This window comes from Cygnus olor, chromosome 1, assembly GCF_009769625.2.
Source record: "Cygnus olor isolate bCygOlo1 chromosome 1, bCygOlo1.pri.v2, whole genome shotgun sequence".
Classification (NCBI taxonomy): Eukaryota; Metazoa; Chordata; class Aves; order Anseriformes; family Anatidae; genus Cygnus; species Cygnus olor.
The window spans coordinates 47,086,732-47,114,562 of NC_049169.1; the positions used below are offsets into that span (position 1 = coordinate 47,086,732).

Genomic DNA, 27,831 nt, shown 5'->3' on the forward strand with positions numbered 1-27,831 from the left:
GCACTGAGCGAGTAATAGGTATCCTTGCAGATGTCATCAATCCTAGCTACTGCAGTTGAACTTTGTTACGCTGACCTGAACTCAGAATGTTTATTATCAGCTTCAGTCCAATCCCTTTTAGATATTAAGTGTATTATCAATAAAATGTCTTCTTGATTCTGGACAAAGAAAATATCTTTTTTTAGGGCTGCCTAAAAATTATACTTATGTAAAAAGAGTGGGGAAAAAAAAACAGTTCAATTATCACTATATCACAAATTATGTTCTATACGTGTTTTCACTGTTTTAGTACATTACTCTCTCAAAAACCTTCACAGTTCTTCTGGTTTCTGTCTCATTCCAAATAAAATAAACATTATATTATAGTAATTCCTAATAGTAAACTTCCAGCATACTTCTACAAAAGCTGAATGCCTCTATTATTCCTGATATATCACAGGAAATTGTAAAAAAAGAATTTAGTTTAAAATGTCCACATTGTTTATAAATGAAACTTAAACAATGTGTTTCACTGATGGCTTTAAAGAAAATATTTAGCAAGCTGTGCTGATCATTTCCATTTCAGTTTACCTTTATATATTTTGGCCTACTATTGCTTTTCTACGTTTCCTATTTTTTTATTTTTTTTTATTTTTTGTGCTGCCTAACAGAACTATCAGGAGAAACACCTGCTGCATTTGATAAAAGGAAAAAAAAAATGATCTCTAATTATAAGCAAATGGTGCTAGTACAAGACAATCAGATTGATGGAAGGTCTTAGCATACAACACTTGTTTTCATAAACCAATCAAAACACGTGTTTAAACACTGTACAGTAAGCGGACATTGCTCAGCTTTGCCAGCAACTGTTGAGTAATTCAATCATTGTCAGTCACTTGAGATGACTGAAATTAAGCCATGGAAACAAAATTTTATCACCAAATGTTTCCCAGTTTAAAAATAAACACAGATATTTTGCCTTAGTGCTTATATAACATTTTGAAACCATTATCCCACAACTCCTAATTTCACTGAATTTAGTTTTTATTAAAAACTTCCATTTCATCAGCTCCAGTAGTTGTAAAATAAATGCAGAAGTTGGAATTAAATGAGGCAAAGTTCTACTGAAAAGCTAGGGGAAGCATTTCTAAAAGACAATACATTGGACTGGAAAGACAGTGACATTTTTTATTATACTGACATTGACTTTTAGAATATGTTACCTAGGCAGATAACTTTGCAAGTGATTTTTTTGTTTGGTTACTTTGTTTTTGGTTTGGTTTTGGTTTTTGGTTGGTTGGTTGTTTTTTTTTTTTTTTTTTTTTTTGGGGGGGGGGTTGGTTGTTTATTTTTTTGTGTGTAGGTGGTGGTTTTATTGGTGGGGAGCTATTCAACATCAACAATTGATTGTGAAATCAGAAGAAAAAGTGAAAATCTCCAAAGAAAAGCTGGTATAACTACGGAAAAATTATGTTCTAAATGAGCGTTTGGAAAAAAAGCAGGGATGCCTTATCTGGGGGCCAAGAGCTATTCTGGAAGTCTGGGGAAGCCTTGTGACAAAGGCACGTCTGTTTCTCTCAAAGATGGCAGTATGTGCACTATTCCCATCACTCTCTCCAAACCACAGTATGCAAACTCCACAATTTTTCTTAACCTATTAAGCACAGGCTGATTATAGACCTGTTTGCCAGGTTACCTGAACTGCTCACATTTTGTACTGCCATGCAAGACAAGAAGGTTTGGCTTTTGCTTTCCAAATTTGACTTACAGTTTTTCATAAACGAAAATTAGATACCAAATGTATTACTAGATTATATGGCATATATAGTTCATTTTTATTTAATGTTCTAATATTACTAAGTATAAAGGAATACCAGACAAGAAGTCTCTGTATGAAGCAAGAAGATCCATGGAAGCAAATTCTGGAATTTTCTGCTGTACTTCATCCTTCTCTTTAACACTCTTCATTCCAATTAATAGCTGAGAAGCAACCACTGCCTCACTAACCTAAAAATAATATTTATTTTATTCAGGGCTTGTTCACTGCAATATTTACATAGATTTTAAAATCTGAGACTAGCAAGCTAATAATGAAAAATTAATTACTCAATATACTATACTACTTTAAAAGTCAGGAAAATATTCTACTCCTCTCTGACATACGGTACATATCATATTTAAATAAATCATTACTGCTGACAGCTTAATTACTACACAAGTGATTTCAAATCAGATATCCTCACCTGGATGCCACTGATGTCTGCCCACATGTCAAATACATATGCACATATCAGGCAGTGTGCTGTTATATTTGCACTGAACCAAAGTAGAGGCAAACAGAGTCAGATCTGTCCATGAGAGATTAAATGCACCACTCAGACAGCGTCCACTTTAATTTCCTCAAATTAAGGCCCATGCCAGAAATTTCAGGGAACCTTAATTCTTGGCTTGTTTTGTGTTGTCTTGTCTTGTTTTGTTTTGTTAGGTAAATTGCATGAGATAAAACCAAAGACAAAAAAAATTACCTCTTCAGAATATTGCACCAACCTGTCTGGCTGCTCTTACTGCAATCCAGGCTTGTACTTTGTAGCCTTCTGATTTCAGAGCCTACTCAGGAAAAGAAGAGAGTTCTCTAGAAGAGGTCTAAAATTATACACCCACTCATAATTAGGATTCTAAATGCATTATGGTAAAATATACTTTGATGATAGCAAAAAATCCTTAGACTTAGATAATTATTGTTTCATTTAAAAGTAAAAGACAACATTGGTTTTATAAATCCATAATTTAATTGGTAAAAGCTTTACCGAGATTACCCAGAGCATACTAATTGTCTGCTCCTCTAAAATTTTCTCAGTGCAGCTTATACGACCCTCACTATTCCATAGAGTTCAGGTGCATTTTCTAGAATCTCAGTTACTCTTTCCTCTTATGTTAGACTTTACACTCAGAAAACATTTTGTAGCCTCTTTAATGTGCTTGACGCCTTTTACGTTTCTCATGCCTCACTCATAACTGTACTGAAAAATTGAAATATGGTAAAGTATAAATATTACCACATAAAAATCACGTTAGAATGTTATGTTTTCTTTGCAAAGAACAAATTAATGAAAACATTTGGTTCTGTTTCTTCCTATTTTATAATAGAAAAATGTTTTAAATGTTATCATTCCACACAATAAACATGAAGAATCACATCAAACAAGATATAATTCTACTGCTGTACTATGTGATTTCTTTGTGTGATTTTTCTAGTAGGATTTTCAATACCAGTATGATTTATAGGTCACAGTAAGTAATAGCTTGGCAAGATGAACAGTGTTCTAACAGAAATACATTTCCTGCTTTGAAGAGGCCACTGCCCAAAAGATAGAAAACATACCCTTGATTTGGAAGGCACCATCTTATCTGTCTGTGACACATTCTCACTGTGTGCAACAAAATGCATATACAATAGTGCTATTTCAAGGTATGATCTTCTTATTAACCTGTGAGAAACAAAACACAGACCAATCAGTGTTAATACCAAAGTAAGCATTATGATGATACAGTCTGACTCCTACATAAGACTAGACAGACAGCCCCACCAAATAAATCATTCATCCAACCCACATCATCTCCTTAAAATATATCTTCTTTCAGAAAGCCATGTAATCCTGTTTTCAAGTTTCAGTGGGTCTAAAACATCCCTATGGTTTGCTTAACAAGTAACACTGAGATTTAAGAGTATGTCAAATATAATTTGTGCCACATGCAACAAATACTCAATGAATATTCAGTAAATATTTACTTTATTCAATAAATAAATGGGAAATGTTTAGTAAGAAAACTGTAATTCTACAAGGAAAGTGATCTTTCTGTACAGAATCTGTATAGAATCTCTTCCTCAAGTTCAGGCGTATATCTATTGTCCCGGTTTCCTTGAAATATGGATGGCTGAATTTGCATACGAGTATTCAGTCAAGCGTAGAAAAGTCCTTCTCTCTTCCAGGAACTAGGAAAAACACCAAAGGTGACCAAAATGATCTTTCATTTCCTCACTGGGTTCAGCTGAAGAACCTTCTTAGTTATGAGTTCTGTACCAGAACACTCTACTTCTTCAGACAGACTGTCCTCACCAGCTCCTGTTCTCCTATACTTTTTTCCTTCAGTCATTTTTTCAGTAGTATTATAAACAAGGCCAAAATCACTGTATCTGCAGAACTTCTCCAACATTTCTATTCCCTTTAGGTTTCTAAGTCTTTTTACACAGATTCCTCCCATCTTTGCTGAACTCTCCAGATTTCCCCTAAGAATTAGCTTCCTTAATCTTAGCAACAAACTCCTGCTCATGCAGTTACTCTTTCGGACAGAGTCGTATTGCACAGAGCTGGCTGCTTAGATAGTACCATAAATTCCAGCTTTAGTATGATTTGTGTGAAGCAAAATATGAAAGTCACACAATGCTGTTCAGTTCAGGAGAGGACAAACTAAGTCTGAAGATGAGAAGTTCTGCACTTGGTTGGCCACAATTTAGTTAACTTTCTAATCTTGCTAATAAAACAGGATTTCAGACATCAAGAAACAACTTTAATTAAACAATTCCATAGGTATCTGAGGGCTCATATAAAGGTGATCTGGATGTTTAGTTTTCCAAAAATAAGAAAGTAGAGGTCCATTGATGTTGCCCTACAGAGTTTAGAAAGACTGTAGCAAATTAAATAAGAGTGTAGCAAATTAAACTTGCAGAACATCACCACAGTTGATTTCTGTACTATCTTCCATCATGCTGACTTGCTTGTAGAGTTTTATTACTATGCTACTGCTTCAGTGTTCAGAGTTCTGGTTCATTAACTTAAGTACCAGAATACCCACACAATCAAGGTAAATTGCTGCCTTTACACTGTAACCATACATGGCACATTATTCATTAAGACTGGTCAAGAATCTAAAAAAAATAATGTCCAATATATCAGAGTTGCTTGACAGAATTTATTGGCTGGCTTAGCTCAGCTCTTCAGGCATCTTCTATGCAGATAACTAATGCCAAAGTCACTGTCCTGATATCTGTTACAAACACATTTCCTGTGCTCCTTCTGCCTCTGTTCTTCTGCCTTTTTCTGGCTGCTAACCTTTTCAAGCTGGATTTCTATTATCTGGAAAGGGGCAGGCCACAGCTCATCTTCTGAAATATGAATAAAACCCCTGTTTAACAGGTAGCTTTGTTGCTGGTTTGACAGAGGGTAAAAATTTGGAAATAAAACTAAAAGCCGTAACTTAGTATACTCAAAAAATGTTTTTAAATCTTCTTAGCGTTAGTTTTAAATAAGAGAATAAATATACATTAGTTCTTCTATACTACAATAGAAGAAAACTGTATAAAACCATAAAAGAAGTCTCACACCAAATCTCAGGAAAAGGTCAAAAATATATTCACGTGTGATTAAAATCATTTTGAAAGTTATATAGCTAGTTTCTTACTCAAAGTTTTGATCATGTTGCTGGCTCAGTTTTATAGCTTCCAGTAGTGTTTCAACAGCTAGATATGCCTTGTTATTGCCTGCTTTGGTTATCTGGCATTCCACCTTACCTAAGAAAGAAATATAGAAAGCAGATTTGCAAGATTTTACCATTTTTTTCCCTAAGACCCTGACCCAGCCTGTTCCACCTGTCCCCACAACCCCGCCCGAGGAAAGTTGAACAATGGACTGCATTATCTGTTTTCTTCCCAACTGTATTGGGTTTACCTGGCAAGGTTTTTGTAGCAGGGGGCTGCAGGGGTGGCCTCTGTGAGAAGAATCCAGAAGCTGCCCCATGTTAAATAAGGGCAACTTTCAGACAGCTCGAAAGGGACCTGCCAATGGCCAAAGCTGAGCCAATAACTGATGTTGTTTGCACATCTATGTGAGCATATTTAAGAAAGGGAAAAAAGCTGCTGAGCAACAGCAACTGGGAGAACGAGGAGTGAGAACCAGCCCTGCCGCCACTGAGGTCAGTGCAGCAGGAGGGCAGGAGGTGCTCCAGGCATGGAGCAGCAGTTCCCCTGCGGCCTGTGGAGAGGCCCTGGTGGAGCAGGCTGTCCCCCTGCAGCCCAGGGGTCCCACATGGAGCAGATCTCCACGCTGCAGCCCCCCCGTGGAGGAGCCCCCGGTGGAGCAGGTGGATGTGGCCTGGAGAAGGCTGCGGCCCATGGAGAGCCCCCGCAGGAGCAGGCCACGGGCCAGAGCTGCAGCCCGTGGAGAGGAGCCCACGCAGGAGCAGGGGTCTAGGGGGAGCTGCCGCCCGTGAGGGACCCGTGCTGGAGCAGTTTGCTCCTGGGGGATGGAGAGGAGCCCCCGCAGGATCAGTTCAGGAAGGACGGCATCCCATGGGAGGGACCCTACGTGCAGCAGGGGCAGAGAGTGACCGTGAAGGAGCAGCAGAGACAAAGCATCAGGGACTGACCACAGCCTCCATTCCCAATTCCCCTGCGTTGCTTGGGGAGAAGAGGGTGGATAGGGGGAAGGTGTTTTTAGTTTCTCACTGCTCTAGCTTGTTAGTAATAGGCAATAAATTTTATTAATCTTCCTATGCTGAGTCTGTTTTGCCCGTGACAATAATTGTTGAGTGATCTCAACCCTTGAGCCCTTTTTTGTTGTATTTTCTTCCCCTTTTCTTTTGAGGATGGGGATTGAGAGGGCGGTTTTCGTGGAGTTCAGCTGCCCTGCTGAGTAAAACCACCACACCAATAAGGAAAATCTTTTCCTTTTTTTTTTTTTTCTTTTTGATGTTGTGCACAATGCCTGTATAACAGGTCATATCATAGACTCGCTAAAATAAACTGTGGAATCATAATGACTCTTAATGTGTAGTGATCCAACTGGAAGACCATTGTACATTGAAGGGATCCACATAACATTCACTGTGTAGGCAGAGGTCTGTGCTGTACATGCAGTATGGCTTGTGGGCCACTGTCATGCTGTGTATGTCCCCTGGCCACAGGATAAACTTAGCCCCCTAACTGTTAACAAGAGAGCCTGTTGGCATCAGCTTCTCAGTACCACTGATTATGCCACCTGCAGATCCTTGCCTTTCTGTAAAGTGTAGCAAGAAGTTAGGTGAACATGCTTTTTGTTTGACAGTAGAAACAATGAATAGAACTATTTTCTTTCAAGAGCTCAAAAGACAAAATGAGACCACATTTTCACTGATGGGAGCTGCATGGTATGCTACACCCTGACTAGAGGCCCATTCAATAATGTGCAACTTGGGTTTGTCAGAATCTGAAGGGTTGTAAGATTGTTTACACTATCTTCTCCTTTATAGTGCTAATCTTGTAAATGACATTTTAAGTGACAATGTACAGAGTATGATTGCCATTTTGGCTGGGATCCTTACAATCCAGCACCTCCTGGTGCAAAACATAATGCCACTGAAGTCCGAACGCAAGCAGACATTGTGTAATTCATTAGCTTTGTTAAATTATTTAGAAAAATGTTATGAAGCTCTCATCTTCTTTACATCAGACTGATGCAAAGGAGCTAATCAGCTTTCTACAGTGTCCTTAACCTCATCAGCTATGCCCTTTGATCCCTGATAACACAGAGATGGGAAAAGTTCTACTGCAGTTTCAAAATTATTTGTTGCCTAATGCACCTTGAGCTATGCTGGTATGATATGAAATGCAGGAGAGAGATCTGCAGTTAGGGTATATGACAAATATCCACACCGCTTCTATTTTTCTAAGAAAATGTCTCCATTTTAAGAGAGGCTACAAGCATAAGATCACCATAGGAAGGAAATTATGGTGAACAAACGGGGTTATATTTACCTATCTGAAAAAGAAGCTCAGCTTCGATATCTAATTCTTTTTTTGCAGATTCTCTGCAAAGCTCCAATGCTGATTCTAAATGTTTGAGAGCACGTAACCATTGCAGTGGATCTACTCTTTCAGGTGTACAAGCTACTTTTTCAGCTAATGTGCGTCCTAAGGAAGAAAAAAATAGACATCTTTTACTAAAGGATTTAATACAACACCAAGTTATGCAAAACCAAGTAAGTTCCTCAGAACAAATGCTGTTACATATTTACCGCTACAATCCAATTCTCATTAATATAATCCATTGATATGTATTAATATTCCATAAATATGGAACTATAGTGATGTTTCATTACTTCACAATGCTAATGAGATTTACTTAGGCCATTCAAAAGAAGCTCAGACTAAACAAATCAATCCTTTGACAAATGATCTGAAGGATTGGCACTAAGCCACTTCCTACCTTTGTTTCACCTGACAGTTATAGGCAGAACCTACACCTCTCTGAGCCTTACCAAATTCCCAAATTCGTTTTCTATTAACCAGTTCTACTACCTTCACTTCTGATGCATCACTTTATCTGCTAGTGCATAAATTATGAATGAAAAAGAATGAAAAATGAAAATAATAATGTATTGCATTTTTCTTACCAATTCTCATTTTGACTTGGGCTAGAAGGTTGATATGGGGCAAGTAGATATTTTTTGCAGGTAGGACTAAGCAAGTCAATGTACTGTCCTCTATCTGCTGTTCAATGGATTCTCCACACAAAAAAATCTATAAAGAGAGTACGTTTTGTAAAATCAAGTTACAGACAATAAATTAAATAGTTTGAAGAAGTAAGTGAGGTACTTGTAAGACGTGGAACTCAATTGTTTCTTATAAAAATAAGTACTAGAAAAGGGCCTGATACTCTTGAATTCCTTTATTTCAGTTTGTGATTGTCTTCTTTGCAGAGAAGTTTGGTAGCAAACAAAGAATTTCAATGAACTCTTGATCAGATTTATTAGTGTCAGGCTTTGGTTTCTAAAAGCAAACTTCCTCAGAAAAGGCAGTCTTTAAGAAATAGAACTCCCAAGTAACCTGATCATTAGAAAGAAACTGTCACGTCTTGAAAGAAATCTGACATCCAACAAAAGCCAGAGGCCAGAAAAGAAAAATAACATTGCACATATGGACCAAACTTCTCATTCATGGAAATAAAGTGATGGGATGCATGCTGTAAACTGTTAAGTCTCTTGAAGGTTAGAAAGTTTCACAAGCAGAAGTCTGAGTCTAATGTGATTCATATGATTATTCATTACTTGGGAACAAACGTTCAAATGATTAGACTTCTATATTAGGAAATATGAGGTTAAAAATTTGATCTAACAGCTTTTCTTCACAATCTATATAAAGAACGGGTGGAGATGTGCATATCTACTTTTAGATCACCAAACAGGTAAATTATTAATTACTTCACATTCCTCTCACATATATCATGTCTTTAGATACATTTTTAATTATGTATTTTTTTACATGGAAATGATTTCTTCATAGTGACTGTAACAATCTGTCAATCTAAATAATATGCCACTTTATATAAATTTTCTAAATTCAAATGATTCTAAGTCAAGGTACAAAGCTAAATTCTTAAACTTGGATGCTCAAAAGTTAGGAATTTTATGAGATATACATCTTCCCTGAGGTGCTGAACACCAATGTGTGGGAAAAGTGAGTGTTCCAGATCTCTGAAAAATCAAACTCCCTATTTCTGTTTTTCACATCCGGACATACATTTGCAAGTATTTAATATTTTTTAAACTGTATGAAAATATCAAACTACTTAGAACTATGAATACCCATTATGACTACACCAAAAAAAAAAAAAAAGTTGGTAAAATGAATTACTTCTTTATACTATGTAATCTAGGGAAAATTAGACTTATCAATTAATAGGAATAGCCTTTTTAATAAATTGTTAAAAGAGCTTCCAGAATAGATGAGTTAAAATTGTTGTAAGGATTTGAAAATGCTATGTAAATCATATACTCACTGCTTTAATGGTAATTTCATGTGCCAAAATTAGTAAGTTTAATGGTTCCATTGCAGAAGAACAATATTCTGCATCCCCTACTGTTTGCAATGCTAGTATGTCTGCCAGCAGAAGCATACTTTTCACAAGAGTCAAAGAAGCTGGAGAGAAAATAAATGTATCCTCTTGGAGTAAACTGATGATATCCTGTTTGGACATAGATAACATAAAACAATGTTGTTACTATGTTTGCCATCTGTTTATGAGGACAAATCACAAAAAGTGAAAAAAAAACTATTGTAGAGGCATTATTTCAAACTTATTTAATGCTGGCATCAGCTGTTCTGACTCCACAAAAAAAAAAATGCATCAAAGAAAAGCCAACAGTTTCTCCTTTGTGCTCAAACCTGCAAAAGTTTAATGCCTGCCATGGGACATCTTTCTTGCAGGTCAAGAATAGCAGCTTGCACCATCATTTCAGCCTGAGTCTCAATATCACCAAAGGCTTCCGCCTCTATTATTACTTCTTTTATCACACTTCTGCGTTCAGCCACATAATTTTCTAAAAGAAGAAATACATGATTAGTAAAACTACAATAGAAAAGACTTTACAGTATCTTATTCCATTCTTAGAAAATTATTCTTCCTACTATTATATTAGAAAACCACTAGAAAGTTACAGGAAATCTGACAATACAGATTCCACATTATCATTTCACCAATTCTGTGCCAAATGTGCTCTCAGAAGAAAGAAAAACTAAAGAATGTTTAAGTTGTACATTCTTTAAATTCATCCAAATGCATTATTTGTATGTTAGCCACCAGCATAATTAATTAGATTTTTCAGAGCAAATGTCACATTCAAAAATCTGATCTTAGCATTGCAAAATAGCAACAGCCTTTACAGGAATTATCCAGAAGAGATTCATAGAAAAGTTTGGCTACTGACCTAGACTGTGATTTTGATACTTGAGTGAGTTTCAGAGTTTATGTTGTTTATAGAACTAAGTAGGAAGAACATTTTTTTCTATCATCAAACTTCAATAAATGTACTTTGTAGTATCTCACTTAAATCCTTAGAAGTAAAATAATCGGGAACATAATGTTTTCATTTATAGGTGATATAAAAAGTGAAAAAAGAAAACTTTTACATTTTTAAAACTAGTGGTATGTTGCAAGTGTGTTTTGTTTTGCTTTGTTTTGTTGTTGTTTTTTTTTAAACAAGCATATCTATTTAATTTAATTACACTGATTACATTTGAAACTTTTTACTGCACAAATGATTGTCAAAAGATTATGACCATTAAACATTAATGTAATGTTTTGTTTTTATATGCTCTAGGGAGAGATTATACTCAGAAATACATCTTCCTTACTGCATTGAATGAATCTAATGCAAATAATTGCACAGTAATCAATGTTAACTTTTTTATTTATGAATAAGAATTTACTCTGCCCGTTATACTCCAAAAGCCTAAACCAAAAAAGGGTAATACCTTCCATATAACCAATGCCATGTATCTGTGTTACTAGTGCAGTCACTAACATTTTACGACACCTTAGCCACAGATGCATATTCATATGATCTTGTGCAATTGTACTGTGAGGCAGTTGACCATCTTCAGCACAAAAATCCTAATAATTTCCAAAAGCAAGAGAAACGTTACTTTGGGAGTCAACTACTTCAATACATACAAAGCAACAGGATAGTATTCAGTCTAAAATAAATGAAGTTAGTACAAATATATTACAAATAATAAGATAATCATAACAACATACTTATTTGAATGGTAGATATGTTGTGGGTTCTTTTTGTTTGTTTGCTTGTTTGTTTGTTTTTATGAGAGGCCCATTTATTATTTAACTTAAAATCTATAGAAAATTTGAAACATGATCAAATTAAACCAGCTTTAATGGGAGAGTCCATTAATATATCTATATATTATATGTACATGAAAAACACAAGATAAGCTGAAGCACCATATGATGAACAGCTCATGGAGAATAATTCTAAGAGTTTGGACTTCATCTCAAACAGGAACATTGCTCAAAACTCTAAGGAACAGAATGGTCCACTGTGGTTGTAGATCAGGGTCAATATCAAGTTCTGTTAACCTAAACAGAGATTAGAAACAAATTTCTAGGTTTTGTTCTCTTGTTCCTGGTTTTTCTAGTAATTAGAAACAAATAGTGATGTAATATAGTACTGGGAGTACTGATATATGACATGAAGCATGTCATACATCATTTTCTCCCCAGTTTAATGGCAACCATGTAATACAGATGACTGCTATGTTCTAACTTTCTGAAAGTCTCTTAACAGTACAAGACTTCATATACTAAAACAGTCATGTAATTCGTATTTCCACACATACAAAACACTTCCTTACATTCTTTTTTTCTTGAAAATGCATTGGTTTCATCCTAAAAATGTCTGCGTCTTGAAGAAGTCGAATTGCAGTGAAAGCCAAAGCAACACTGTGATACAGAACAGTATTATTAAAACAGTGATAATTATACTCACTATTATATGCTTCCATTATAACAGATACGTCACATCTGACTATATCAGAGATGTCTATAAGCAGCTATCAATTTTTGCTTCATTATAATAACTTGCACTAAGAGCATATTCTGAATTTGTAGGCATTGCAGTACAAAAGTGAGAAAACAGCAGTAAGAGAAATGGTTTTGCCAGACATAACGTGATACTAATGGGTAAGCCAAGAAATACAATCTTCTGTTGAAGCAATCAAAGCAGAACTCCACTCTAAGTTTCAGTTACATATGTCTTTCTTCAGGAATGGGCTTTTAGAAATTAAAAGATGTAAAAATACTGAAAATGACAAAACACATTGGGAGAGTTCAGTATGTATGGAGAGCTACAAAAACACTTTCCTCCTTAAATCCTTTCCAGACTACATGTTATTCATTCTGTTAAATCCCCATGACCAAATAATCACAGGATTTTAGTAAACACCATCAATCAAAACTTGAACCAGGTGCCATCCTGGCATAACCTTGCCAGTAAGCAATCACATGATATTGAGTCTCCTCCCCCGCCCCAGCCCCATCACAAATCCTTTTCTGGACTTCACTCCAAACAGCATCTAGAATGATACAGACACTATTAGGACTGGTGGAGCAATCAGCTGAACACCACGTTTCCAAAAATTGTGACTTGGGATTCCAAAATATTGTCAGATTTCTTAAAATATTAATTACTATGCTTTTTTTTTTTTTCCTTTTTCTTTTTCATGCTTTCTTTTTAAAGTTTTCAGAAACACTGTTCAATTTCCATGACATCTACAAAAATGGATGGCTATAACAGTAGACTTGGTGAACAAAAGTATTTTCAGACAGTTGCAAAACCAAAAAAATTCTGAGAAGATTTTTTTAACAGGATTTGTTGCCCAAAGAACATGCTGGTCCAAATATTCTGAGAAGTGGAAAAAAATAAAATAAGTGTCTCACGGTATTAGTTTTCCATCTCTAATTGTACATTTTCCCCTACATTCGTAAATATCTACTTTCCCAGCTCTTCACTAAAACATTTTTAGTTTGTTCACTTTGAAGTACTACTTTTTCTTTACCCACTGAAACATATTTGATATAACATATTTGCATAATGATGCAAAAGTACTTGAGAGTATCCCTAGCTCACCTCAGAGATTTTTCAGCAAGTTAATCGTATAACCAAAATTCAAATTATCTTGAAGACTTTTTAAATAGAGAGGTTTTACATACAGAGATTCTCTTTACAGAGAGACTGGCTGCTATGAAGCAAATGAAATAATAATTTATGAATGCCTTAAGGCCTTCTTACACTGCCAGACTAGTGTAAAGAGCTTTTAATGCAAGATGGATTCAGGCTCTGTTTGAACATACCACTTTTGAGAAGTGCTAGATTAATTGTTTTAAAGGCCAAGTTCTTGATTCATTCACAAAGAAGTAAGAACAAGAGTTTCACTACTCTGAAATTATTCACATTATTCTGGCAACTTACATCTGACATCTGATGAATAACCTCCAGAGATAAAAGGGTAGTTAAAGTCCTTCTGCCATTTCTGATTCTATCCTGCTTGTTGTTTTTGTGATGCAGAACTGGATGGATTACATCAATTCAGTACAAATAGACCCCAAAGTAACAGTGAGAACCAAAATTGTTAATATCTTGCCTTTCAGCTCTCAGAATTCAATACTTATGAATCTCCTTCATCATCCGTTTACCTCAGTTTTATTCAACAAAGTGAAACTAGAATAAATCAATGTTGAATTTGATGACAACCTTCTCTCTAACAAAGGAAAAGATGAAACAAAATTTGCTTATAAGAGCAAAACAGACACTAAGGATATTGCAATGAAATATCCCAAATGCTTTTCTTTCTTTTTATTAAGATGAGTTTTCCCCTGAAACTAGGCATCAAAGTTAAAATTACAGCAAAATCTGACATTTTTCAAAATGCTGTTTGAGATGCTGTGGCTAACGTTTCTCAAATAAAATGAAGAAAGTGCAGCACCCAAGAGTATATACAGGTTTTTAAGAAATACTAACCTAACTTTCTGGGCACTGCAACCTCCAGTTAACTGTGTCGTCAACATTTATCAATTCTGAAAATTAGGCCATTTTTATCTACATGCTTATCTATAAATTTCACCATTAAAATGTAGACCACAAGCCCAAGAGTTCATATATGTATTGTTTTAAGCAGTCATTTACACACATAAGCAGATGAGTACATATTTAGGTAATTAGAAACCTCATATACTTAGGGGAGACACTGTGCAGATATTCTCCTCGAAATCAGTGTAATTATTCCTATAAATAAAGTTATTCTGAGGTATTAATTTTTTTTACAAGACAGAGGCTATAATGTAGAAGTTTCCCTTGATGAAATTTTTGTGGCCCTCTTTTGCTGTCAACAAGAGTGATGTGTCTATATATTTCCCTTGACAAAATACACATCGTTTTATCAGCCGAATCAGAAAGTGGCAAGATGATCAAAATAGGAAAGTGCAGCTGACTATAACAATTTCACCACTAAGTCACTTTGCCAAAGGAAAAAAAATGATGAATTTCTGTAATATCATGCAAAGTTTGATTTCTAGGCTGGCAGGCAGGAAACATTCAGCTGTCCGAAGGAATGTTTCATTTGTATCTGAGGTAGATAGATCAGCAGTTTCCATGGAAGGCAGTGCAATAAAATTGTGAAATTGGGGGGGGGGGGATTTGTTTTGTCTGTGGGCTGTTTTTTTTGTTTGTTTGTTTGTTTTTTTCTGTATTCTGAGCACTATCAATATATATGGCCCATTAAACACCCATCAAAATTTGTGAGTCCCAAAAAATGATACTCTAAATTATTCAAATCCATTGGAACTCTTGATAATGTAGAAAAGGTTCTTCAATTTGAGACAAGTTATAAACCTAGAGAGAAACTACACTCTAGAATACAACTACATGTCAAAATGAAGGGTCTTGCACTGAAAATGGTTTGCATACTGGAATGAGTTTAGCAGGGTGAATGAGTTTGGGTTGAGACTCTACTAACACAGATTTTACTAACCCTAGTATCAAGCTAACATGGGCTTATTCACATGATGTTGCATAAAATTCTGTGTACTGGTCCTTAGTTGATAATATGAAAATTGTATAAAATCCACACGGTTCTTAAAACACGATGAGACCACTGTCCAGGGATTTGTTGTTTTCTCTTTTTCAATTTTCTCAAATTTATGGCAAACTAATCTAATTTGAAAAGCACTGAATAGATAAATATTTCATGATAAGAAATGTCTATGAATAGCCTAATAGTTCTTACTTCCCATCTTCACGGATAACCTTACTAGCCTTGATATGAATTATTATAGTCCAGATACATGAACTTTTGGGAAACTTCTAGATTTTAAAATAATATAAGGAAAAACAAGGTGAAGGATCATGGTGCAGTACTCTTTCATTGTTTTCCATGCAGTATTCTATCCAGCATTGTGATGTTCCTGTCCTTATTAATTCTTTTTTTTAATTGCGGTAGCATAGCAGCAAAAAAGGGACTGTGCTATTTAAAGGCTATCTGATTTGGAGCTTTGTTTATTTGCCTAGGATAGTTGGGAGAAGGAAAACAGTTTGCCTTTGATGTAGCAGAAAACATTTATTTTTCAACATCTGTAAATTGTTAATATATGTCTGTGTGCCCCATGTATTCAAAGAACAGCACAACTGTAGTTTCTTGGAGTTCTCCAAAATAAATGAGAACCTCAAAAAAATCGCAGAATTTCAAAATGGTAATTTGGAGAAAATATCTGGTAGACCATGTAAATACCTACCAATACAATTAATACCTGAAGGTTACATCAATGATTTTTAATCAATTTATTATCAAGTATAATGTTAACATTTTAATATTTTAATCTGACAGCAATAACTATATAAAGAGGAAATGTTCTTTTAGGACAGTAATGTAGAGCTTTTCAGAAGGAAGTAGAATTCAGTAATTAAGAGATATCAAGCTCAGTGGCCTGCTAAACACTTTAAAATTATAAAAAATGCATGACCTAACAGATCCAGACTTTAACAAAAACAGTAAACACTGCAAATTTTTATTTGATTTTTTATAAAACTATATCACAAAAACACTGCACAGTGAAATCACAGGCCAATAACTCATGACCTTTTAAAAAGTAAGATAAAGCAATAATAAAAAATGAAACACCAGGATAACTTAACATTTGTGGATACTTTAATGGGCTTATTATGTTTTGTTGCTAAGATTTAGAATATTTATGTAACTTTGTAGACATAAAGGATTCAAAGATATTGCTAGATTTATTTTTTAATTTACCATAGTCAAGGCTGTACAACATAAGGTTGTTCATAATTTTACTTACCTGAATGCTGCTTGATGCCGTTGTTGAGAAATAGCAGCAAGCTGAAGTTTGGCCTCAATAAGAGCCTCTATATCTTCAACAGAACACTGGGATATCTCCTCATCATATTTGTCTTGTATGTTCTGCACAAGATGGTTAAGACTTTCTTCAGCTTCTGTCAGTAAAATTCCCTAGAGAAAAATACAGCATTGAAAATTGAACAGGAGAGAGAAGGAAAGAGAGAGAAAAAAGGTATTCTATTCCATTATAACCTACTACCACTACATCCTGGAACAAACCAACTTTAATACAATGTACCTTTTCTTTAAGTAACTGGGGTTTATAATTTTGATTTTGCACGTTTACAGATTCAGTGTGCTGAAACTAGGAACATCTTAACTGTGCTTGTACTATTTATGTTCAACTACACCGTATATCATAAGAAAATATTTTATGGGCTCGATAATTTTTCATTCCTATCATTATCTTACAGCTATACTTGATAATTTTATACTGTACTTTTATAATTTTATACAATAAAATACAATATTGAAATACAATATTAAAGAGGTTGCAAGAAGTATTACATTCTTTTCTATCTGTACTCTGACAGATCTTTGAGAGTAGTATATATCCTGAAATTTCAACTGTAATTTACACTCGTTCTGACAAACAAATCTGTAAGAAACTGTGAAAGCCAAGTCTAAAACAAAGTTAACTTTATGTAAAAGCTCAGTTATGGAAATTTCAGCAGAATTCAGAAAGAATTCAAAAGTTTGTATCATCCAATATCTTTCTTTTGCCAGTTTGCTCAGTGAGTTCTGAGTTCTATTGTAAAAAAATAAAAAAATAAAAATAAAAACAAATAAATGGAGTGGTTGAACAAAAATCAAAAGTGTAAGAAATATATTATGCCCCTTAGATAAGCGTGATTCAAATTAATTTAACATTTCTATTGTATTTATTCTGAAGATGCTATTTTCAAGCTACATCAAAACTTTTAAGGTTTCTAGTCCATGGTATGTAGCAATTGCCATTCAAAACCATTCACCATTTCACCAGATGTATTTCATACAGTATTCAGTTTGTTACAATGGCCAAAAGTAAATACTTCTGAAGTGGAAGGCCTCTCTGACAGAAGAATATGTCAGCCCTCAGTTTTTGGCTTTTCATTATATGAAACTGACAAGCATGAAGTTTACAATTTATGAACAAACAAACTGACTAACTAAGAACCTGTGGTATTTTTCTCCAAAATAAATTAAAAGAGAGAGCAGGATGAAAAATTTGAGACATTTCACATATGGTAGAGAATTCATTTCCATTTGTTTGTAGAGTATACTGTCCCATCAAAGTGTCTGATGTTCTACAACAGCCACCTCTGAAAGATGATTTTATCCTTGAAATCCCATTCAGTCTCTATTCTTGTTGCTGAAACAGTCATACTAAAATCTGATTGTGACAATATGGACATTTATACAGAATAAACTAGCCTGTAACCACTACACGTATTTGAAAAAGTACACTGAACCACAAAGACTTCATGTGTGGTAATAAGATTAGAATCAAATTAGAAACAGAAAATTCTAGTCCCCTCATTCATGTCATTTTACCGTCATAATTTCTGTTACATTGAAAACATTAGCAAAGTTTTTGGAACAATCTGAAGTTTTTAAAGCTTTTTTTCCTAAAAAAACAAAATTACCTTCAGCATGGCCATATTTAATTTATCTTTACAGTCGACGAGCTGCACCATTGTGCTTCTTTGTTCCTGTTGTCTTGAATTCTTATCAGCATTAACTGTCAAATGCATTTCAAATGAAATTTCAGATAACAGAAGCAGAATCAAAGCATTTTCAGAAATTTGAAGAATATGCCCTTTTTTCTCTATTTCAATATCAAAATAAGTCAGCAAAACTGGAACGCAGATGTAGTAATATTAGCTATATTGGCTAAAATGCCTGTAAAAATCTTAATGTTTAATATTTCAAAAAAAAGACTGATATGTTCAGCAACATCTAATATGAATATTTTTAAAAATATGACAGTTTAATGCATATGCAGTTATTAAAAGTGAAAAAAAACTATGCTTGAAAGGTTGCAGAATACATCCACTTTTCCACCATCCTTATAATTACCTTTTACATTTGAGGCTGTAACTCCACTTGGCTCGTTATCGGCAGAATAGATGTGTTTTTCCACTTTTTCAGGTATAGTATTTATTGTGGCAGATAGGCAAATGATGAAATGCATTTTGGCTAAGGTTAATTTATTCATAATTTGTTGGTTGCACAGTGGCAGCATTGTTAAAGACAGACTCCAATTAAATATGTCTTCCAGTACCTACAAGAAAGTTAATAATTGGGACTATTTGAAATGACATATCTTACACTTTTCTTTGTTCAGGGCACATTCTGCTTCTATGTTTATCAACAGTTAATATGAGTAATATTAGTAATATGATCTTAGTCATTATAGATTAGTTGATGTTTTCCTTCCCAAACTTAATTCACCCCCTAGCAGCACTTGCTACAGCTTCAATGATCCATTTTCCCATAGAAGGTGCATCTATTCTTCTATGTGAGTTCTTGTTTTCTACATTGTTCATAGCGCTCTTTTAGATAGGGTAAAGCAAAAAATATGGAGGTAAATGTGCAGTTCATAAATTGTAACTCAAAGCAAACTCTGTTGCTACAGTTGACCCTAAGTAGAAAGATGAGGCAAGGAAAAAAAAATGTTATTCATTACAACATCCTTCCTTTATCTTGAGTTTACCATTCTCACTTTAGATTAATAAATTTAGAAGCTGAAAGTCTATACAGCTTTGCAAAATCGTGAGGGGACAAATAAGAACTCCATACAGAATGTGAAGTGTTCAAATCAAAAGTTCGAAATAAAGCACAACTTCACAAAATAAATCTGAAACAAGTGAAATCAAAAGCTGTCAAAATAGACATCTCATTTCTGTCTTCTAATATCAACTGTTGTAGGAGATACAACCATACTGTAAATAAAAGGGATGAAAGTGGAAGGGAAAAGTGTTTTGATTTTTTTTCTACTTCAGCAGTTTGTCTTTACGGTACAGCTTCTTTTCCTCATTCTGCTAACATTTACCTCTACGGGCTCAATGGATCTGTGACAAACAAGTGAAAGCAAACAATTAAAATGAAAAACAAAAACAAAATCTGGATGAACATGTAATTTTAATTACAAAGAGAAATGACTATTGATTAACTGGTTTACAGATTCACCTCCTTTCTTTTTTTTTTTCTTTCCTTTTTTTTTTTTTTTTTTTTCAAAAAAGAGAATTAGAACAAACCTACAAAGACAGCTCTGATAGAAATTAAAAGGCCAGATGACTGATGCTCTTGGTATTTTAGCAGGGTGAAAAACAGAACCTACATATCATGATGAAACATCAATAATTCTACCAGTATGCTTTGCAAAGACAAGGCACAGATTTGTACAAATACCATTCCCATCTGAAAAATGGCGATAATGAAAGTTGCCTCTCCCTTAAGAGGTCAGTCATAAAAATTAAAATTTATGAAATGGTAAACTGTTGAGGATAATGTTTTCTATTTACTGCTTTTTGCTAATAAGATTTATTTTTTGAACCAAATAATCTCTAACTGATGCCAGTGAAATAAACCTTTATGTATAGCATACAAATTTTAGTATATTCAGATTATTTTTTTACCTGTAAATTTGTAACAGTCAAGAGAGATTTTGAGGAGTCAAATCTCTGTAAGGCCTGTAAAAATGGACAAAATATATTAAAAAAAAAAAAAGATGTGCTTAATATGAGTATAAAATAAGCAAGTTAGCAGAGCAGTAGAAAAGCATAGTGCATTTCCAACAATACTTTGAGGGCTCTGAAAATACCAACAATTACTTGGCATCTATGGGCTTTACATTTCTGAACAATAACCTGAGACCCAGATCTATCCCTGCAACTCCTATGCCATTCACCAGGACTCTTTAATGTGAATCAAGCTAAGAAAAAGGCAGAGGAGTTAACCAAAAAAAATCCTCTTCCAAATTCTAGGAACTCTACAGCCACCAACCACCAGTTGTGTTTCATGTTCTTTACATTTCTGAGTCCCAAACCTAACGCCAGACTTAGCATGTGCCTCCACTGCTATTCAGCAGCACACAGAACTGTGAATGGAATGAAAGAAAGAACTACAGGTCAAAATGAACTTGACACTTCAATGTTCCCTCGAGGACTATAAAAACAACAGATATTCTTTGGGTTATATGTGCTTCAATTTTCTGAACCCTAACCCTAATTCCAATCCCTGCTCAAAAACCCTTTACCTTTTCACCAGGAGACAAACCTGTCTACTGAGGGGAAAGAAAAGGTAGAGTTAAAGATCATTTCCAGCCTTCATCCTAACTGAGAGCTCTACACATAACTGTCAGTGGTGTTCTATTTTTTATTAATTCTTTTATTAACTCCAATGACAGATGTAACCCTATACCATCCCTGTCATTCCCTGGAAAGTGGGTCCTTCTCATTCTGAGAGCTGTACAAAAGTCCAGCAAGCACTTATCTTCTATTTGTGTCACACCATAGCCAAAGTCCAAATGGTGAACCTTGTCTGCTGTTTACCTAAACACTCATCTGTGAACCCCATTAGGTGGGGTTCATTAAGTCAGGTGACAAAATTGACCAGACCTCACCCTAACTCTATGAGCTCTTCACACAATACTCAAATTAAGAAAAAGACTTAAAGATGTATTTTAACCTCACTAGCATCAGTAAGGATTAAATGTATTCCTTACTGTAGCCATGAAGAGAGAGATTGTAGAATCACAGTGAGGATGCTAACTCATTAAGGCTCAACTTTGTGAAAACGTAATGAAGCTTGTATTATAAGGAAAAGCATTAGACTTCAGGTTTTTATCTTCCCCTGAAGTAAGTAAGAAAGTGACACTGGTGAGTTAAAAACATCAGACTGTTTGCTAAATATTTTCATTTTACTTTTTAATATATTCATTTTTAATATATTTTTTAATATTTTACATTTTAATATTTTACTTTTGTAACATTTAGGATTTTTTTAAGAATGTGTAATGACTTGCAGATTTGGAGTATTTGCAGTTTCATGAAGAGAACTGAGTGTTATGGTTCAGTCAAATTATACTTTATTGGTGTTTACCTTCATTTGTTCAGTTTTTCTGTACCCTGACGGTATTTTCCATGGAATTCTTTCTCCACAGTTAAGCAAAGACAGTTCATGAAAGGCCTCCGTAAAAAATCCTATATCTGTAAGTACTTTGATCTGTGAAAAAATAACAGAGGCTTTGGTTTAAAACAAACAAACAAACAACAAGAACAAAAACAGTTATTCTTTTTGCCCAAAATACAGTATATTTAAAGGTAATTTTCAAGTAGATTTGGCTACTGGAAAAGTACATGGATGGAGAATGTTCTTCAGTGGAAAGAAATTTTTACATCTTTTACTAAGTAAGTGAAATCTCAAAGATGGGTCTTTAAACAAATGAGGAGGGTAAAAGAACAACCCACCACATTCTTCAGAAACATGCTCCTGACAGAGGAAAAGATCTTAATTCATCTGGTTAGAACTTTGAGTGACAGTCCAAGATCAGCCCCTTATCAAAATCAGTTTCACAGATGTTGCTCGTCTTAGTCTCATAGCACTCAGCTGTTCTTCCTAATCCATATCAGCATTTCCTGAAAATATCTAAAACCAGTAACACTTCAACTCTTCCTACAAGTTAGATTCTTTTGGAAAAGAAAACAAAAAGGGATTATAAAAAATAAGAAAAAAAAAGTGAAAACACTAGTGCAATGATAAAAGTCTGTTCCAGAAGTCTGACAACATGGTTTCACCAGGATACTGACAACAGGTCTGGAAGTGAGCATTATGAACGAATAAATTATTTATGTTTTGCACTTAGGTAAACATTTAAAAGAACAGTGGAAGAAGATAAAAAATATCAAGTAATGAGTATGGATCTAAGGTGGAAAAATCTTTAATGATCATATCTTTAATGTTAATATCTGTTAAACGGAAAGTAGAAAAAAATGATGGAAGTATTTAACAGTCACTGTAAAACACCAGCAATAAAACTGTCGAAATAATTCTACATCCTACAAAAATTAAGAATATAAATATTTGCAGTTAGAAAGTTGTCCTATTCTGCAATCTATTTTGCTAAGAAACACTAAGGATCAGCTGAATTTTAAAGCAATGCTTTTCACAATAGTGATATATGAAGAAATATTAAATCAACTGCATTTAACAAAGAAGTGAAACATTTATTTCAAATAAAATGTGCAGTGATAAAAAGAAAGGGTCTTTGATTACCTTGAAGATTCTTCCTTCAATACATTTAGCTGGGTCCTTACAAATCTCAGAAACAAAGTATTGGTGTAATGTGAACAATGGTAAAATCTGTAGGAAAATATTAGGTCATCTACTTATAAATGGCATAAAGCTTACAATTATAGAAACGTACTTTGCAATTATAGATCACAAATACATTGGTAATAAAGGAATACTGCTTTCACTGCCACGTCAGAATTAACACCACTATTTCTCTTACGCTCTATGATGGATGAACCTTTTATGAAGTTCTTCAGCTGACTAAAGCTAACCCCTAATTCTTTAGTACTATCTTACATGAGATACAAAAAGTAGAATGCAAAGTTTCTCCAAAATTATTCTCTTGGTTCAAGTTTGTGTGTTTTTTTGGTTTGGTTGTTTGGCTGTTTTTTTTACTGTACTGTTGGTAAGTAAGAGTGTAAAGATATTGATAACAGGGGTTTCTAAAACTGCCTGCATTTTGATGCCATAACTTTTTCTGTATAAGTAACAAAACAATAGAATGTTGTGAGCTTTAGAAAACAAACACAATGAAGTATAGTAATTGTCTAAGTGAAATGATACCAGTTGTAAAATAAACTCGATGTTGATGAGACTTATTGACAAATTCATTTACTTTCATTTCAAATTGAATACTTTTGTAGGGACAACATGAATGTTAAAAATAAATAAATCAAACTTTCTATCAAACACACACTGTATTTATTATTATTGAAGACTTCAGAAAAAGCAGATTATTTCCTAACAGATATATTTGTTTATTCAAACTGAAAGAGCTTCCAAATTTTAATTATTGTTCAGCTTTTACATTTTTCTTCACTTTATAATGTCCCTGAGCTTGGAAAACGCTAACAGCACTGTTACTTTCTTTGTCAAATGCACTTTCAGTTCTTCATAAAGTAGCTTCAGAATTTGGATTACAAAAGCTTCAGGCAAATATTTTAATTGTACCCAAACAGTTCCAAATGCAATTTGAAGTGCTTCTACAAAATGAGTCTCTGAAATCTTTTTTTTTTTTTTTAATAAAACTTTAATCCTGACGTATTTTGATTTGTGTTGAATCTTCTTAGTGCCCACCATCCAAAACGTTCATACACATTAAACATTCAGTGGAAATGAAACTCTCATTCTGCTGAAACTGTTGTTGCTTTCACCATGATCTATGGCCCAGATCTATATTCTGCTACTGCAAGTGCAAAAGGAATCAAAAATGTGCATGCCATGTGAAGCAAGCAGTCAAATTAAATGTCCCTGCCTCCAGGTAGCTGTCTGCTCCTTGATCTCACTTGATCTCCCATAGTGAGGGCAGTTAGCCAGAACTTAATAACAAAGTGAACTCCGGTAAAGCAGGATGGAAAGAAGCAACAACCAGAGATAAAACAGACATTTAGCCTGAAGTTCCAGAAGAAATCAATCAGACGAATGGCTTACTGACCAAAAAAAAAAAAAAAAGAAAAGAAAAGGAGTAACAACTTGCTGCATCCTCCTCTCTAACCTCTCTCCTATCTTCACCCCCTAATCTTACTCTTTTGCTGCCAGCCACATGATCTTCTCCCCTCCCTTGCACTGTCTCTGCCACTTGCAGGACCTTTGCCTAAGTGATTTCTTCTCATTAAAGCAGCAGAAAACTACCTCTTCTGCTGGGAAATTTTGTGTCGAGCCAGGAGTTGATTTATAGAGGTATCAAATAATTACCTGATATGATGTAAGAAAATTAGTTGGAGCATACAGGTGCAAACAGGAACAGATGTAGAATTGCACCTTTTCAGTACTAGTAAGTATTTCAATCTATTTATTCCAATGTATGCATCTTTGAAAGAAGTTGGATTAAACTGGAAGTGGCCAGTCATTAAATGGAAGCAATGGCCACATGATCAATGTAAGAGGGCAACTGTGAAAACAGTCCATACTGAGTAATAAGAGAATGTGAGCAAGTTGCCACAGAACCTAACCATACAGGTATTTTACTAGAGCTTCCATGGTTTGTCATAAATATATCCAATACAATAATGTAATAATTGCAATATCATAAACTAATACTTACTATTAAATTGTGTTTTGCACAGTGTAGTTCGAACATAAGGAAATTCAGACTTGCAACTACAGTAGAGACATCAGCTCTGTAGCGATCAGAGAACAAATCTATTCCAGGAATGAGCATATTCATTTCATATTGTGCAAAGTCACAATCAGATGTAGGGTGTGGAAGAGAAGCTCTAAACAGGGTCTGAAAATAATAACAATGAATTACATGTAAAAAGAAGTATAGGCATTTAAGAAACACTAAAGACCTCTGACTCTTTAGACTTATAAATGACTTATAAATGAAACTCAGCCAATGCCAAAGTATCCAGCTGTTTCAGGACAACACATGAAAAATACTTTTACTGAAATGATTGCTGCTTTATGTGTGAACTTTATGGTGAAAAAAAAAAAAAGGGCTGTAACTAGTCTATGGACAGCATTTCATGGGACTGCAAAAGTAAGAAACTGATCTAGGTGCAGAAAAATAATCACAAATCAACCAGTACTCCCCAGGTAATGAGAAATCTTCCTAAGAGGCCAATGGCATTTCTCTCAGATTCCAAGTCAAAGCATTCCAAATAAATCTCTGGAAGCACTGGAAAAAAAAACTAATAAATCGCTAGGGGTTCTTACAAAGACTTCTTAGATAATTCTTAGGAAAAGCCTCTGATCAGCACACAGAAGGAATTTAATAATTTAATTAATTATCTCCATAGTCAAGGAAAATGCAGATGAAAAATGCATCGAGATGGCTTTGGGGAAATATTCAAACATCTCTTTACCAGTCCAAGGATGGGTAAAGATATTTCATGGGAAATGTTTTCCATCAGATGAAAAATCTTTTTTTATTATTATTTTTTATTTTATTTTTTATTTTATTTTTTTCCATAAGCTAAGAGCACTAGTTTGATTTTACTAATCCTTAAATACTTGCTGAGTAATCACCTCAACCATCACTTCTGGGAGAGACTTCTGGCCTCTTTAAAGCCAATTAGAGGCTAGTTCAGCCTTTAACAGATTGCATTCAAAGTCATTCTGAGTACAGTGTATTTCAAACTGTACATACAAGGAAATTTCATCTAAAATGCCTAACCTAAGTGAAGCATGTACTGTTATCCTCCTGAATAAATAAATACCCTGTATAATGTAAAAATTGTAGGCAGCAAGCTACACCTTGCCACTACTTCTCTGCCATGTAATCTGACCATAACATACTAACAAAAGCTAGTTCAGCCTTTAACTAGGTCAGCTAGTGCATCTTCAGTGATATAACTTAAAATTGATGTGAACTTTAAGGAAGGAACTTAAATATTCCTCCCTTATAAAGGGAGGAAAACTAACATTGTCTATTGTCTTCCTATTGTCTATATGAAGGATATTCCTTCCCAATTGTGTTTATCATGTCATAATTAGCAATGATATGCTAGACATACTCAGATCTGAGATGTTAACAAGCCTAAAGTCAACAAGAGAGGTGGAATTTAAATAAGGTTATAAAAGAGCTTTCCAAATCAAGGAACAAATTATGGGCTTGAACTTGGCAAGGTTCAGTGACAGTAATTGATTACATTTTTCAAGACTCTCACCCTGCAAGGTGCTCCTATCCCAATTAATATCAGGCCCTCTTCAGTCAAGTCACAATTATTTCTACCATTATACAGCTGCAACAAACTGTTACTACTATTTCTGTCAAAAGGAGGAATCAAAACTGTTCAGGTTTGTACCACCTGCAATTAGAGAGCTAGAAGCTAATCAAAATTCTCCTTTACCTCTGTTTCTTCAACTTGTTCTCCCTTTGCTGAAATTAACAAGGTTTTAAATGCAGCCAAACAGGTCAAACAGTCACAATCATGGCTGGCACAAGATATTAGAAAGTGGCATTGGTTTGTTTTGGAAGTCAACTAGCCTCCTATTGCTGCATTGGGATGAGTTAGCATTGACCCCAGTGGAGTCTAACTGACAGAATACTTGTGGTTCTTTTTCCATTATCACATTTGGTACTGATATCTTAAAACTTCCTTTTAGAAGTAAACTGAAACTCTTCTTTTTCCTCCAGTTTGTTTCTGAAAGTTTTCAAATTTAATTTTAATAAGCTTATTTTCACTGTAAATTAAAATAAATAATTTTGACTACCCTCTATTTTAGAGCAAACTTCCTATGCAATTGATATTTTAGTAATATAATACTTTCAATGCTAAACAAAATACCAAAAAAATCTTTTTCTAAAGAGTCTGTTCTCCTGATTGAAAATTTCTGACAATCTGTGAAGGCTTTGTACAGATCAATGACAGCATCCTTCTATTGTTGATGCCATCCACCTCTTCCTGAGCAGAACACTTCAAGAGAAGAAAAATATATTTGGCTGCCAAATGTTTTAGTCATCTTCACGTTTCGGTATTTCATTATTTCTCAGAGACTCACTTCTCATTGAAGTGATAATTTTTAGGCTTTAGTACAGGAATAATGTTAAAAAACAGAATAAATACATCTAATCTAATGTGCATAAATTGTCAACTACCTCTGATCTCCAGGTTTCCATCAGTCAATCAAAGTGAGAAAAGAAATATTTTAATAGAGGGTTACTGAGATTTAAATATTAGAAGCAATTTGTCATTTGTGAATTCTAACTGAAATTGTACTTACCTTAAAGAGTATAGCAGAAAAATAGCAGTGTTTAGTTCTTAATCTCATATTCGATGTTGTTATATACCTAAAGTACAACAAATTGTAAAAAAATATGAACGTGTCCATCAATATAAATTATTCAAACTTTTTTATCTCATATAATAATGATACTAACACAGTCTAGATGTTTT

The 27,831-nt window shown here is 34.4% G+C and overlaps 1 protein-coding gene across 5 annotated transcripts in view; it reads right to left on the minus strand.

The window, feature by feature from the left end:
- Window positions 1–27,831, minus strand: part of CFAP54 (cilia and flagella associated protein 54) — a 115,068-nt gene that overhangs the window by 13,001 nt on the left and 74,236 nt on the right. For all 5 annotated transcript variants that reach the window (XM_040556693.1, XM_040556703.1, XM_040556711.1 and 2 more), the window contains 18 exons: window positions 27,659–27,725; window positions 25,035–25,217; window positions 22,973–23,059; window positions 21,800–21,922; window positions 20,335–20,388; window positions 18,773–18,977; window positions 18,340–18,434; window positions 16,656–16,825; window positions 12,161–12,248; window positions 11,267–11,405; window positions 10,178–10,332; window positions 9,792–9,977; window positions 8,407–8,533; window positions 7,769–7,924; window positions 5,440–5,548; window positions 3,362–3,467; window positions 2,527–2,586; window positions 1,854–1,986 (listed from right to left, as the gene is read on the minus strand). In XM_040556693.1, the coding sequence (XP_040412627.1) occupies window positions 1,854–1,986; window positions 2,527–2,586; window positions 3,362–3,467; window positions 5,440–5,548; window positions 7,769–7,924; window positions 8,407–8,533; window positions 9,792–9,977; window positions 10,178–10,332; window positions 11,267–11,405; window positions 12,161–12,248; window positions 16,656–16,825; window positions 18,340–18,434; window positions 18,773–18,977; window positions 20,335–20,388; window positions 21,800–21,922; window positions 22,973–23,059; window positions 25,035–25,217; window positions 27,659–27,725 (2,243 nt within the window). The remainder of the gene's footprint in view (window positions 1–1,853; window positions 1,987–2,526; window positions 2,587–3,361; window positions 3,468–5,439; window positions 5,549–7,768; window positions 7,925–8,406; window positions 8,534–9,791; window positions 9,978–10,177; window positions 10,333–11,266; window positions 11,406–12,160; window positions 12,249–16,655; window positions 16,826–18,339; window positions 18,435–18,772; window positions 18,978–20,334; window positions 20,389–21,799; window positions 21,923–22,972; window positions 23,060–25,034; window positions 25,218–27,658; window positions 27,726–27,831) is intronic.